The sequence below is a fragment of the Sus scrofa genome, chromosome 8 (genome assembly GCF_000003025.6).
Source record: "Sus scrofa isolate TJ Tabasco breed Duroc chromosome 8, Sscrofa11.1, whole genome shotgun sequence".
In the NCBI taxonomy this organism is placed as follows: domain Eukaryota; kingdom Metazoa; phylum Chordata; class Mammalia; order Artiodactyla; family Suidae; genus Sus; species Sus scrofa.
In genome coordinates, this window is record NC_010450.4 from 70,665,607 (window position 1) to 70,680,166 (window position 14,560).

Here is a 14,560-nt window from a genome sequence, read left to right on the forward strand (position 1 = left end):
TTTAATCATAGCCAGCCTTTTAATAAACACCACGCAGAGCACGATCCCAAAGAGTGCCTTAACCAGCAGCTGCTGGATACAGTGATTCCATCAGCCTCTCAGTTCATCCAAGCAACACAAATCCACACCAGCGAAAGTGCTGCCAGGCCCTGTTTTGATGGCTCACAGAGCTCTCTCCTCTGCCAAATAAGCCTGCCCTTAAATATTCCCAGCATTATTTGTATTTAAAAACCCTTCCATGCCACCAAGCAGAAAATGTCCTGTGATTCCTCCATGGAACTTTAAAACCTGGAAGAAAAATAAATCACACATGCTGCCCACCTCCGTCGCCCCGCCCCCCCCACCCCCCCCCACCCCCCAACCAGATGGGCTCCTCTCTTCCTCTCCCGTGGAAATGAGAAGGCTTATCAGCATTCCCCCTTTCAAAATGCACCTAAAATCCCAGTTGCTTTCATCTAATGTTCATCAAGGTCACGTTATCTGAAAATTGAACAGCTGTGAAATCGAACGTTTTCTGCCTATCGTGAGATCTGATGACTTAGCGCAGGGGTGAACAAAAAAACCACCCATTCCAGAGATGTTTATGAACGAAAAGGAAAAGTTAATCCTATGACCAAAGAATGATTAGGCCCCTGTGTGGGGTTGGCTGTGAAGACATGAAAGGCATGGACTTGACAATGCCTCGGGGTGGCAGGGCTCGCTTGATCTCTTCCCCTCCCACCTTACGCTTTCCCAGCCCACATTCCCAAAACTGATGCACTCCTCGGGGAGTGAGTCTGTCCCACAACATTGCGTGGGGAAAATTACATGCACTGGTGGATCAGATCACAACATCATCTCATAAATGGATGGACATCACGGGTAATGGGAAGTATCATAAACTCTTCACAAGATACTAATCCAAAGATTCTACAATCAGAGTTCCCACTGTGGCTCAGCGGTAACGAATCCAACTAGTATCCATGAGGACGCAGTTTCCAACCTTGGCCCCGCTCAGTGGGTTAAGGATCCTGCATTTCCATGAGCTGTGGTACAGGTCGAAGACTTGTCTGGAATCTGGCATTGCTGTGGCTGTGGTGTAGGCCGGCAGCTGAAGCTCTGATTTGACCCCTAGCCTGGGAACGTCCATGTACCATGGGTAGAGCCCTAAAAGACACCCCCCCCAAAAAAAGACAAAATTTTACAACAAAGTAAATGAGAAACCGCTGGGGCTACTATAGGTCAGTGATGCCAAAATTTGATTCTAAGAGCTAGTAAAAGGAATCAGAAGTAAGACCATCTTTGCTTGATGGTGTGGACAGAGACAAGGAGTAGTCATCTTCCTTGGATCATATGCATAGTTATAGAACACATGATGGATTCTCTTGGGCTAAACTAAAGTGAAGAATACATCAGACACCCAAAGTACTTAGTTGAATATGGAATTTTTCTCAATTCTATGGGTGATTTGGTTAAACAGCATGGGTCCTTCATCTTATTTTCAAGCCAAAACAGGCTTTGTGATGCCTCAATGATTACAACTCTCCACAATTGATAATTAGGTTTATTTTCCATACAGTCTTCCCTTATTTATTCCAATAGTGCTCATTAAAAAAAAATCTGTTTAATGATTTTGTGAATGATATTAATATCAGCAACTCTTCTGAAATAAACTCTAAGGGAATTACTATTGTGATGCTTTTGGGGGTATCATTACAATGTTTATGTCTTCCTGTATCTCTAAACTTTTAGTTAGATACATAGCTAAATCTCCGTGTAAAGTTTTTTAAAAGGGGGTACTAAATTTTTGAGATAGAAGTCCCACAAGTGTTAACAAGGAAAGAGAGGAAGAAAAACAAATACCTACACATTCATCTTTCCACACAGGTATCTGACCTAAAAAAAAAGAGGGGGACAAAATGGAGTTTAAGTGGTCAGAGCAGAGTTTGGAGAAAATTTCTTCCTAGTCTCTGAAGTAGAGCCTGAGGTTTGAATATTCTAGGCATCTTGCCAATAGGGGTTTCTTCATTTTACAAACTTCTTAGGCCAAGAGGGGAAGAAGAAAACTTTTTATTTATATATTTTTAAGTTAATTTTCCTTCTTATCTTGCCAACTCTTGCCTTGAGACAGGAGAATATAAATTCACAATGCCCTTGAAAAAAAATGCAAAATTGGAAAATGTACTATATTTGAGGATTCCCATTTGTCTTACATGCAATGCCATTTCCTATAAAAATATAAATGGGTCTGTTTCTCTAAGATCTCAAGATGTACTCGTTTCCCTCCTGGGTGACGAGGATATGTTACCTAGGGGCCAATCCAGCCTGATCAGATGTCCTTTAACCAGAAGCACTATGTCATCCAATTCTGAGCTTGCAGAAGTGGGCTGTCATGTAGAGTTGCCCTTTTTTTTTCCATCCTTTTCAAAGAAGAAAAATGAACCAATGCTGAAATGTGAGGGATTTGTGTGCATTTAAAATTATTCATGGTCGGGGACAAAGAAGAATGGACAAGAAAAAAAAAAGTATTTTCTTTTGTTTTTCAAGAAAGCCTGTGATGTCTCCTTTGCTTGTTCTCCTTGCTGGTTCAGCCTCAATTCCCCAACCTCTAAATTTTGCCAGGCATTGATGCTCCATGCTTTCATGTCTCTTTCCCACTCTCCACTCCCTTCCTGGGTGTTTCCCGGCTTTTAAGCACCTTCATGGTAACAATGCCCACATTTCTTTCCATCCCAAATCTCTTCCCTCAGTGCCACCTGTCTCACTAACATATTTACTTGGATGTCTACCTGGCATTTAAGTTAACATTTCCAAAAGGGAACACTGAATTTTCTCCCTCAAATCTGCTCTTTCCTTATCTCAGTAAATGGCATCTACCTCTCCCCATTACCTCTTTGACCTCATCCTTGACCATGCTGTTCATTACCCCATCCTGGGCATCTGCAAAAAGGCCTCCTGCATAGTGAGTAGCTCATAGGTCCTGGTGGTTCACTCAAGATAGAAAATGACAAGCTAAAAGTGGAGTGCTTGCAGATTGAGGCTATCTGAAAATAAAATCCCCACGTCATCTAGAAACAGGAAGAACTTCTAAAGATCATCTAATTCATTTCTTCATTTTACAAGCTATGAACTAAGACTTGGAAAACTTAAGTGACTTGCTCAAGGTCACACAGGCACTCGATAGAAGCAATCTGTTCCTGCTTTACAGTAATTCCTCTTTCAAGAAGCTACCGTCCTTACTTGAACTTGCAAGCAACTATTTTGCAGCATTTTCCTCAAATATTCAGCATTCTGATTGTCCGATGGGATTCTAGAGTCTTAGTATGGGAATTAACAGCACACAGTCTAGAGCCAGTCTTTGCAAATTCACATCAGGCCACTGGGCTTACCTGTGACCTTAAACAAAGGAACAATCTGCTGCACAGAAAAGAAACAAAAAACAGACGAAAAAGGCAACCTACAGCTGCTATGGATACAGTACGGAGTTTATTCAAAAAATTTAAATAAAGAACAAGCATGTGACCCTGCAACACTAAATCTGGGTATGTATCCAAAAAAAACTGAGATCCGGCTCTCAAAGAAAAGTGTGCACCCCCACATTTATTGTAACATTATTCACAAGAGCCAAGATGTGGAAACAACCTAAATATTCAGCAAGAGATGCCTCGATAAAGAAAATGTGGTATATAAAGACAAGGGGATATTATTCAGTCTTAAAAAAGAAACATCCCCGCAATATATTTGCAGCAACCCTGGAGGATATTAGATGAAGTGAAATCAGCCAATCACAGAAGGACAAATAATACAGGATTCCACTTATGGGAGGTATCTAAATAGCCAAATGCACAGAAGCAGCGAGTAGAATGGTGGTTACCAGGGGCTTGGGGGAGAGGAAATGAGGAGTCGTTGTTCAGTGGCTGTAAAGTTTCAGTTCAGTAAGATAATTTCTAGAGATCTGCTGTGCAACATCAGATGCCTCCAGTTAAGAATATTGTATTGTACACTTAAACGTTAGAGGGGAAATCCTATGTTCAGTGTAATTCCTACAATAAAAAACATTTTAAATATGTGTAAGAAGATGATGAGGCAGATTTTTTAACACCGTCAATCATCAGATTACGGAATAACCTCCCAAAGGAAATATGAAACTGTCATCATTTAAGACATTGGAAACTGGACTGAGGAAAAGCACGCAGACACATAAAGTTGGCTTTGTCCTTCTCACTACATGGGTGACAAGACCCACAAGCCAGCCCTAAGACAGGGCTGGACCCCACAGCCTGTGGGCACTCCCCAGACCACTTGCTCGAGTGGGAAGGAAAGACGAAGGTTGGGCAGGAACTGATGACTCATCCGGATGACTCGCTCAGCATGTTCCTGGCTCAGCTACAATGTCCCCAAGCTTCTAGGAAAGGAGCATTTATACCAAGTCACCTTTCTCCCAGCTCAGAGAAGCGGCCAGAGAAGGCAGAGGGCTCTTCTCCACTCTGCCCTACTTTTGGAGTTGGCTTGTGTTGTGTTGTGTTTTATTTTAAAATAAGAGAGAGGAGTTCCCTGGTGGCTCAGCAGGTTAAGGATCCATGGTCATCCCTGCTGTGGTTCTGGTTACTGCTGTGGCGTGGGTTCAATCCCTGGCCTAGGCTTCCACATGCCACATGGACATGGCCCAAAAAAAGAAGAAGAAAAAGAACAACCCCTGTAGAAGACCCAGAGAGGATGATCTATCAAGGACAGACAGAAGCTTAAACCAAGAGCTAGCAAACGATGACTCAAAAGCCATCTGGCCCACAGCCTGTTATATAAAGTTTTATTGGAAGACATTAGAGCCATTCATTTGCGTAGTGTCTATGGCTGCTTTCATAGTTCAATGGCAGAGGTGAGTTCTTGCAAGGAAGACCTCATGGCTCACAAAACCTAAATTCTTACTCTTTGAACCTTTACAAAAGCTGACCCCTGTCTCAGACTAACAGCTTTGAGAACACTGATTCGGGCAGCTCCAAGGTAAAACGTATTTTTAAAATTGTTGCCCTCTTCCCTTATACAATAAAATCTTTTTTAAAATTTGAATAGAACATGCCAACTTTCTGTGAATATAATCCAAAATATCACATGCTAGAGGCTGGAGCCCATATCTGAGATGCCCCAAATAGTATAATGATAAAGAATGGAACCTCTAGAATCAGAAAGAGGGAGTTTCTGCTGTGGCTCAGTGGTAACGAAACCTACCTACTAGTATCCATGGGAATGCATGTTCGATTCCTGGCCTCGCTCAGTGGGTTAAGGATCTGGCATTGCTGTGAGCTACGGTGAAGGTCACAGATGCAGTTCAGATCCTGTATTGCTGTGGCTGTTGTGTAGGCCTGCAGCTGCAGCTCTGATTTGACCCCTAGCCTGGGAACCTCCATATGCCACGGGGGTGGCCCTAAAAAGAAAAAATAGAAAAAAAGACCTGAGGGTGAATCCTAGAGTCGCCATATACCAGCTGTGTGATCTTTGGCAAGTTTTGTATCCTTTCGAGTTTCACCTTGATATTAAGTGAAAAATGTTATCCAGCTCATAGCGTTCTTACAAGAAGTACTGTATGCAAAGCACTTAGCCAGTATCTGGTACATTATCAATGTGCTCAAAAGACTATCTAGTTTTGCAATGACTATATTATCAACAACTTAAAACTTAGGGAGATCACCGTTCTGAGACTGAATATGAAGCTGCTAAAATATAAACACTGCACGTGTTATACATCACCTGGGCAGTTTTCTTCATCATCTCCACAGAGAAGGCTGTCATTTCCAGGGCTCCTGGTTGAATTCCCATGTGCCACAACGCAGTGAAGGATCACTATACCTTCAAGTTCAAAACAGAACCACAACAAACATGAAAACTGGAAAATGTGCTCCATGTGAAAGGTTCCATTGAAGTCATGACCACTTATGAAACTAACAAGCCCGTTGCTCCCATTTCCAAGTCATTCTCCAACAGCGGAGAAGGAGGACCCAGTCCAGCGTATATCATTTTTTCAGTTCAGGGCTCAGGATAGGCTTTTCAAGCCAGCATTATGTACATCAGCCAGGGCCTAGGAGGAGAGCTGACCATAGCTTGGGATGGAGGCTTATCCTCCAGGCAGAAGAATAGAGATGTTCTCAACCACCGATGAATACATGAATGACTTTCCAGGAAAGAGCCATCATGAACCCGTATGGCAATGTATTTTGTCCATTCCACACAGACCCAGGGTTTTTCAGATATTAACTACTAAGTGTGTTTCCTTCTGGGGAGAGGAAAACTAGATATTCAATTCACAGGAATTATTTTACAATCTCAAGTTCCTCCAGCTAGGGAACTGTCTCCAAGGACAGGCCTCACAGAAAGGCAAGGGGAAGAGAAGAACATTGTGGTGAGGTTAGGAAAACTTAGACTTCAAAGTGTAGTCCTGGAACCTCACCGAGCAGAGCCCTGCAGGGCTCCTGGGCACACAAGCCTTTCAGTGTCCCCCATTTCTTATTTTTAGGGAGGAAGCTTCAGCCTCCATGACCTTCCCTGAGCTCCAAAGGCAGGTTCCAACATTTGTTCATCAGGGAAGGGAGGGGATGCAGAGACCAGGGAGGAGCAGCCAAGAGACCAGAGTGCAACTTGGGGGCAGGGTCCTGGTTCCTCCTCAAGGAACATACAAAACAGTATCTTTGAGCCTTTCTGCTGAACTAACACCCCCCCCCCCAACAAATGGAAGATGTTAACTACCTGATGAAGCATTCTTCATTTTAGAAAGGAAGACCATCAGAACCGGTGCTGGGGCCACTAAACACTGGCTTTGAAAGGACAGACTGAACTTCTTTGCAGAACTGATGCTGACTCACAGACATTGAAAAACTTACAGTCTCCGGAGGAGACAGTTTGGGGGGTGGGGGGATGTGCCTGGGTTGTGGGATGGAAATCCTGTGAAATCAGATTGTTATGATCATTATACAACTACAGATGTGATAGATTCATTTGAGTAATAAAAAAAATGGGAAAAAAAAAGAAAGACAATGTAAGCTTGCCTCTCCTCTGACCCTTATCTATGGACCTATTTTTCCACTCCCCAAACTATAAAACTGCCTCCTAATATCTCCCAAGGGGGGCACAATCTTGAAGGCATTAGCCGGCTGTGGCCCCCTTTGCCTGCCAAAGCAATAAAGCTATCTTTTTTCTCCTTCGCCCAAAACTCTGTCTCTGTGTTTCTATTCAGCAAAGGCAGACAGAGGCCAAGTTTCAGCAACAGTCCTTGCATGGGTCCTGATTCAAACACACCAACACTCACGTAACCGAACCACTTAGGAGGTAATCGGAAATCTGACATGGACTGGATATTAGATAAAATTAAGGAATTGTTATAGATAGTTTCAAGTATGATAATAATATTGTGGTTTACATTTAAAAAAATAGAGTCTATATTTATTAGAGATATATATTCAAATACTTATTGATGAAATTAATTTACCTGAGATTTGCTCTAAAATCATCCCGTGAGGGAAGAGGGCTGTGAGCTAGTGAGGGAAAGGCAAGGATGACACAAAATTAGCCCCATATTGATAAGGGCTGACGCTAAGTAGTAGGTATTTCAAGGCTCCACCTGTGGTTCTCGCTCTACTTTTATATCCATGTTTAAATGTCTAAAATAAGATGTTGGAGAAGTTCCCATCATGGCGCAGTGGAAAGGAATCTGACTAGTAACCAAGAGGTTGCAGGTTTGATCCCCGGCCTCACTCAGTGGGTTAAGGATCCGGTGTGGCTGTGAGCTGCGGTGTAGGTCGCAAGATCCAGCTTGGATCCCGCGCTGCTCTGGCTGCGGTGTAGGCCGGCAGCTGTATCTCCGATTAGACCCCTCGCCTGGGAACCTCCATATACCGCGGGTGCAGCCTTAAAAAGCAAAATAAATAAATAAATAAATAAATAAGAAGTCGGAGAGGGAAGGGGAAAGGGAAGGAGGAGAGATAAGATGGTCTGGGAGTTGGCTGGTTCAGACCTCATAACCTGTTTTTGCCACTTTATAGCAATGCCTCTTGGGCAAGTTCATAACATCTCAGTTTCCTCATTGGCAAAACAGAGATGATTATCTCTTCTTCTGACATCGTTGTGAGGATTCATCCAGGTAAGTAGGCAAAGCACTTAATACAGCGCTGACATATAATCAATGCTCCGTTAAATTACTCATTATTATGTGACAGGTACAAACGGAGTAACTTGCCCACTGGTTGCACTGTCCTTTATACAGCTGGCGAGGTTGCACTGTCCTTTATACAGCTGGCGGAGGTTCCTAAGCTACCCGTGTCCTCCAGGACAATTCAGTTCAACAAACATCCCTGAGGAGTTCCCCTCGTGGTTCAGTGGTTAACAAACCTGACTAGGATCCATGAGGTTGCAGGTTCGATCCCTGGCCTCGGTTGCCATGAGCTCTGGTGTAGGTTGCAGATGCGGCTCAGAGTTGGCATTGCTGTGGCATTGCTGTGGCTGTGGTGTAGGCCGGCACCTACAGCTCCGATAGAGAACTATAACTCCGATGAGGGAGAAAGATAAAAAAACCAGAAGCAATCTTTTAAGATCTCTCAAGCACAGGACTCGTGTATTCCTCAGCTTTGTAATCCTGGTCTGTATCACAGAACACAATGGATATTCAACAAATGCTGAAAGAATGACCAACTATGTATAGATCAATCTACAAACAAACAAACAGAACAAATGTCAGGTTCGAAGATCTCAATATCAATTTCTAGTGGAAGTATTTCTAGAGGAAATATTTCTCTTTGTTATTATAAAACAGTTTTCAATCATTTAAAAAATTCCATACATGAACTTTTTTTTCTTTTGGCTTTTTAGGGCTGCCCTTGCAGCATATGAAATTTCCCAGGCTAGGGGTAGAATCAGAGCTACAGCTGCCAGCCTACACCACAGCCACAGCGACACCAGACCCTAGCTGCATCTGCAACCTACACCACAGCTCACAGCAACGCCAGATCCTTAACCCACTGAGTGAGGCCAGGGATCGAACCTGCATCCTTATGGATACTAGTCAAGTTTATTAGCCACTGAGCCACGAAGGGAACACCCATGGACTTTCTTCATGGGCAGAGTCAGAAGGCCTTAATTCTGGAGTTAATCTAATCTAATGATGGAAATTAAAAAAAAAAATCTCGGAGAGATTCAACACCTGCAAACTAGGAATGACAGTATTTCCTTCTCAAGGTTATTGTAAAAACTAAATTAAAGTAACGTAAGAAAAGGCACACAGAGGGCCACGTGGCTTGGCACACAGTGTACAACTTTGAGTCTTCTTGCACCCCTTTCCATCATCATTTAAAATTTCACACGTCATTCTTTTGTTTGTTTGTCTTTTATTTTAGGGCCTCCCCTGCAGCATATGGAAGTTCCCGGGCTAGGGATTAAATGAGAGCTGCAGCTGCCAGCCTACATCACAGTGACACCAACACCTGATCCTTAACCTATTGAGTGGGGGCCAGGAATAGAACCTGTGTTCTCACGGATACCAGTCAGGTTTATTAGCACTAAGTCATGCGGGAACTCCCAATTCTTTACTTTCACCTTACAGAGGGAGTCCTGATTCCACTGACTCTCTGCCTGGGCCTCTGTACATTCTGGCAGGCTGTGCCCAGGCTCTCTTCTGCTAAGGTTCACTCTGTGTCATCACTGGCATGAGCTGGCAAAGGAATTCCACTGGGGCGAGCCCCTGGGGAGGACCCTTGTGATAGAGACACACTCAGGTCAACCAGACGCCAAGCTCAAGCTCTGGGACAGGGCACCCTCCCTCTCCTACTCCCAACAAACCATCTTCAGGTCAGCAGTTGGTGGCCATGAACCAAAATGAACCTAAAGAACCATTTTCTTGGTCTGTGTCATTTGTAAAAGTTGAAGGATGACCACTCATAACAAACCTGGATTTCCCTGCTTCTATTAACAAAGCAGAAGATCTGGCCACACAGATCTGAAACCTTGAAGACAACAACCGGCTGGAGCCTAGAAGCATGCGACCCCTTTAAATGGCACAGACCCCATCAGGCTTGCTGCTCTCATTCATTTTAACTGAGGCCTCTTGAGTCTGTAATCAATATGGAGCCACTAGAAATCAGAGAATTGCTTACAAAACCATCTGCTCAGTAGTGAAGGCTGCTTTGAAGAGAAAGGACACTGCTGTCCCATCCATAATTCACCAGATATTTATTAAACATGCTATGTTTGGCACTAGTGGAAGACACGAAGGGTCGCAGATAACAGATATCATCATTAACCTCAAGGAGCTCACAGTCTGACAAGGAAGACACACAAATCTATAAGGTACAGTGTGATAAGAACAACAGAGGTAGCATGGGAATAAAAGACGGTGGAGAATCGACTCCTCCTAGCGGCAAAGACTCACAGAGAAGGTGAGGAGTATGGTCAGTTTTTCATAAGGAATAAATTATTTTTTATTTATTTATTTGCTTTTTAGGGCAGTACCTGTAACATATGGAGGTTCCCAGGCTAGGGGGTCAGATCTAAGCTGCAGCTGTTGGTCTACACCACAGCCACAGCAATAGCAACATGGGATCTGAGCCATGTCTGCAACCTAATACACCATGGCTCATGGCAACATCAGATCCTTAACCCACTGAGTGAGGCCAGGGATTGAACCCACATCCTCATGGATACTAGTCGGGTTCATAACCCACTGAGCTATGCCAGGAACTCCCATAAATGATTTTTTTATTTTTTCATTATTTATTTATTTTGTCTTTTTAGGGCCACACCCACAGCATTATGGAAGTTGCCAGCCTAGGGGTCAAATTGGAGCTACAGCTGCTGGCCTACACCACAACCATGGCAACTCTGGATCCAAGCTGAGTCTGTAACCTACACCACAGCTCATGGCAACACCAGATCCTCTGAGCAAGGTCAGGGATCGAACCCACATCCGCATGGATACTAGTTGGATTCATTTCCACTGTGCCATGACAGGAACTCCCATAAGAGATTTTTTAAAACATCAATTAATAACTTCTAGAAAACAAAAATTAAGCAAGATAATGTAATTATTTTTTGTAAACAATTTAACAATCTTAGTACATTATTTGTTTCAGCAGTAGACAATATTTATATGGTAAGAATAATGTAAATAATTTCACAAAATTTGACAAAAATCAAAATTAGTAATTAGCCAACATAGACCATGTGGGGAAACTGGTTGTGATTAATCATTATCTGTGCTGTGCTAGTTCTTAAGTGTTTTGAGTGTCACCCCTATAGTAACTATACTGGAATTAGAAGAGAAATTCAGTAGGTAAAGTCTAAACTTGACAAGAAATAGCATGACCAGCAAACTGTTTAGCAATACAGAGGGGCCAAGAAGAAAGAGCCCTAGAACTAAGAAGGGAGTTTTTCTAGAAGAATTTGCTCAACTGTATAAAAACTGATGGAGAATTAAAGAACCGAAACATATGTGTTGGATTTGACAACCAAAAAGCACTAGCAATATCTTGCTAGAGAAGTGCTAATGGCATGAAAGGTGTGCACATATTTGTAGATTACTCTCTAAAACCATTGACTTGAGAATGGGAGGGGTAAAATTAGTCAATATGTACAGAAAAAAAGAGGGTTGTTTTGTTTTTATTATGAAAGATAAAGGACAGGAAGATGGCAAAGGCACAGGAGAGAAGCAAAGGATGGATTAACAGCAGAGGCAGAAGAGGTTGGAAAGTTTAGCCCAAAAAGCACAGCCTCTCCTGCAATCATAGTGACAAATATCATTTATTTTGAGTGAATGGAAAGTCTTTGGAAAATAAAAGTTTAAAGATATTTTATATGCAATACACCTTACCTCTTTGCTTAAGGAAATTCAAGTTCTGGTTAAAATGCGTGGGAAACATCTAATTAATTGGCTTCTCAACTTTCACCCTATTCAATTTGGGACTGGATAATTCTTTATTGTAGGATGCTGTGCCTTGTGTGATGACTAACAGTAGCTCTGTTTTTTACCCATGAAATGCCAGTAGCATCCCAGCTCCCTTGCTTCACACAACCCTGAGCTGTCACAAACAAAAACCTGTCTCCAGCCATTGCCGAATGTTTCCTTGGGGGAGAAATTACCCTGGTTGAGAACCGTTGCAATTCTCTCCAAAATTTTTAAATATTTTTTTATCCAAAATATAACTTCCATTTTTAGTATATTTCTTTAAACGAAATCAATTCCATAGCTTCAAAGGCTCAAATTTTGACTTCTTAAAAAATCTTTTAGGGAAAGTACCATTATCTTGGGGATCCCATTATCAGTCATTAATTCACCATGTGACCTTGAGTTAATTACCATCCTGTCCTGACCCTTTTCCTCAAGAGAAATCAGGATTTTATAGGTTCCCTGCCTATCCCACGAAAATCAAGTGACTTAATATAATTAAAGAATTTTTAAAGGAACATACAATTATTAAAATTATCTTGATCAGAGAACCTGTGACTTGTATTTTAGAAAAAATGAAAGAAAATAATGGTACTTCCCCATGGAAAACATGCTTTTCATTCAAAAGAGTCACAATTTATATTAAATTTCAAAATTATTAAAATCTTCGAGACATTCAAATCTCCTACCAGCTAACTCACAATTCCTCCTAAAAACATCCCCTGGGAGTGTTCATCAAGCCCATCTTTAAAATCTCAGCACAGACTTCACTCTCTCCTAAGGCATCCCATTTCCATGAGACGGCTACTCATCCGGCGATTCTTTCAATCACAGTCATTCGCTCATTCAAAAAAAAGAAATTGAGCACCTATTTCTAAAGCTCTATAGATCCTTTGTGTTGAATTGCTTTTCGCCTACCTGTAATTTTATCCTGCTCATTGGAATCGCCTAGAATAAGTCTAATCTCTCTTCCTCGTGACAAATCATCATATCTTGGAAGCCAGAGATGAAGTCTTCCTGAACAGACTTCTCTGCCTCAGCCTAAACATTCTGGTCCCTTCAACCATATTTTACCTGACATCATCGAGACCTCTAATTAGCCTTGACAACTTCCCTGAAATACAAGGTTAAAATAAAATGCCGTCTCACAGTGTGGTTTGGCAAAGACAGAATAGCGTAGGGCTCCCAGGCCCCCATTGTGGGCACCATATTTCTGGTGAGGCAGCCCCATCGTCTATCAGCCCTTTTTTTAGCTATTCCAGTTTTATTCTGCTTAGAGTAAAATGAAGTTCCTAAATCCCTTATACTACTGGAAAGCAGTGTACTGATGGCTGTTCCGTTCTTTTTGGTTTTGTTCTGTTTCCTTTCATTTTAGTTTTCACCTACAAAATGATTTTGCACTTGTCCCTTTTAAATGTTTTTATGTTAAATTTTACCTGTCATCCAAATATCTCATGGTCTTGTTTTCTTGTTCTTTCATTCAACCCATCATCCGCGCCTCCTGTTGCACATAACCTGCAGAGTTCTTAGATACATTCAAGCAATAAAGATGAAATAAACAAAACAATGCTAGACTAGCGGCATTTGCCAAGTGGCTGGAAACTGAGTTCCTATTTCTGGGACTGGTTTTTAAATATCAACTTCACTCATAAAATTACAGACAAAAAGGAAAATAGACCCCATTCTACTTTAGTGGTTCAAAGCTCCATTGACTTTTATGTGCTTTGAGATTCTCACATTAAAAATTACAGAATGTATTAAAAGTATTATCCCCCGTCAGCCAGCATGGGGAATGAAGTCATTGGGAACAATGCAAGCTTTCAAAGAGACACAGCTTGACGAGGCGCATGACCCGCTGTTGCAAAGTGACTGACTGCTAAGGCTGAGGTAAGTCATGCACCAGCTGGGTCAACTACTTAAAAAGATCAAATGTGAGCAACCTTAACAGTCATATACGTTGTATCTGCCTCATCTCTGAGCTGCATTTTCCATTTTTAGAGCCAAGTACATTTTGCATTTTTAAAATAAATATAACATTATCGCAAAATGTCCATACATGTATATTCTGATGACTAAGGGTATCTTCTGAGACATCAAAACTTCTACTTGTGTCTACGAAATCCAACAATTTCTTAAGATATCATATAAATTTTATTTTAGGATTCAAACCACACTCCATCTCCAATTAGACTATCCAACTGTAAATCAAAAAAGAATGTATCAGTTTATGAATATAAGCAGACATTAGAAGAGCAGTTCATAGTCAGAGCTCTGAAATGTCATTTATACAGAGGGAAGCAGTATGGATTAATAGAAAAAGGATAGGTTTGGAGTCAAACGAGGCTGTATTTGAATCCTGAATGTACCTTTTAATTACCAGCTTTATGATATGATTATGTTGCTCAGCATTGAACTTCAGAGTCCTCATCTTTACACTGAAGCCCCTAATACATAGGGGCGTGGTAATGATTTAGCTATTTGCTTAGAGAAAGTGAAAAAAGTAAATTATGAATTATCAATCCCAGTCATGTTTGGCACAAGTTAGGCACTCAACATATAGCACCTATAACAGACCAGAAGTGAAAAAAGAATTCCAGGAGTTCCCGTCGCGGCTCAGTGGTTAACGAAGCCGACTAGGAACCATGAGGTTGCGGGTTCGAT

The 14,560-nt window shown here is 41.8% G+C and overlaps 1 protein-coding gene across 16 annotated transcripts in view; it reads right to left on the reverse strand.

Moving 5' to 3' along the window:
- Positions 1-14,560, reverse strand: part of BTC (betacellulin) — a 51,818-nt gene that overhangs the window by 19,886 nt on the left and 17,372 nt on the right. For 7 of the 16 annotated variants that reach the window (XM_021101433.1, XM_021101440.1, XM_021101438.1 and 4 more), the window contains 2 exons: positions 5,725-5,823; positions 1,843-1,875 (listed from right to left, as the gene is read on the reverse strand). The exons of 1 other annotated variant lie outside the window; for it this stretch is intronic. In XM_021101433.1, the coding sequence (XP_020957092.1) occupies positions 1,843-1,875; positions 5,725-5,823 (132 nt within the window). Of the gene's footprint in view, positions 1-1,842; positions 1,876-5,724; positions 5,824-6,717; positions 6,770-7,456; positions 7,713-14,560 lie in introns of those variants that run through there. 8 more of the 16 variants (XM_021101437.1, XM_021101443.1, XM_021101445.1 and 5 more) reach the window with 5 other exon arrangements.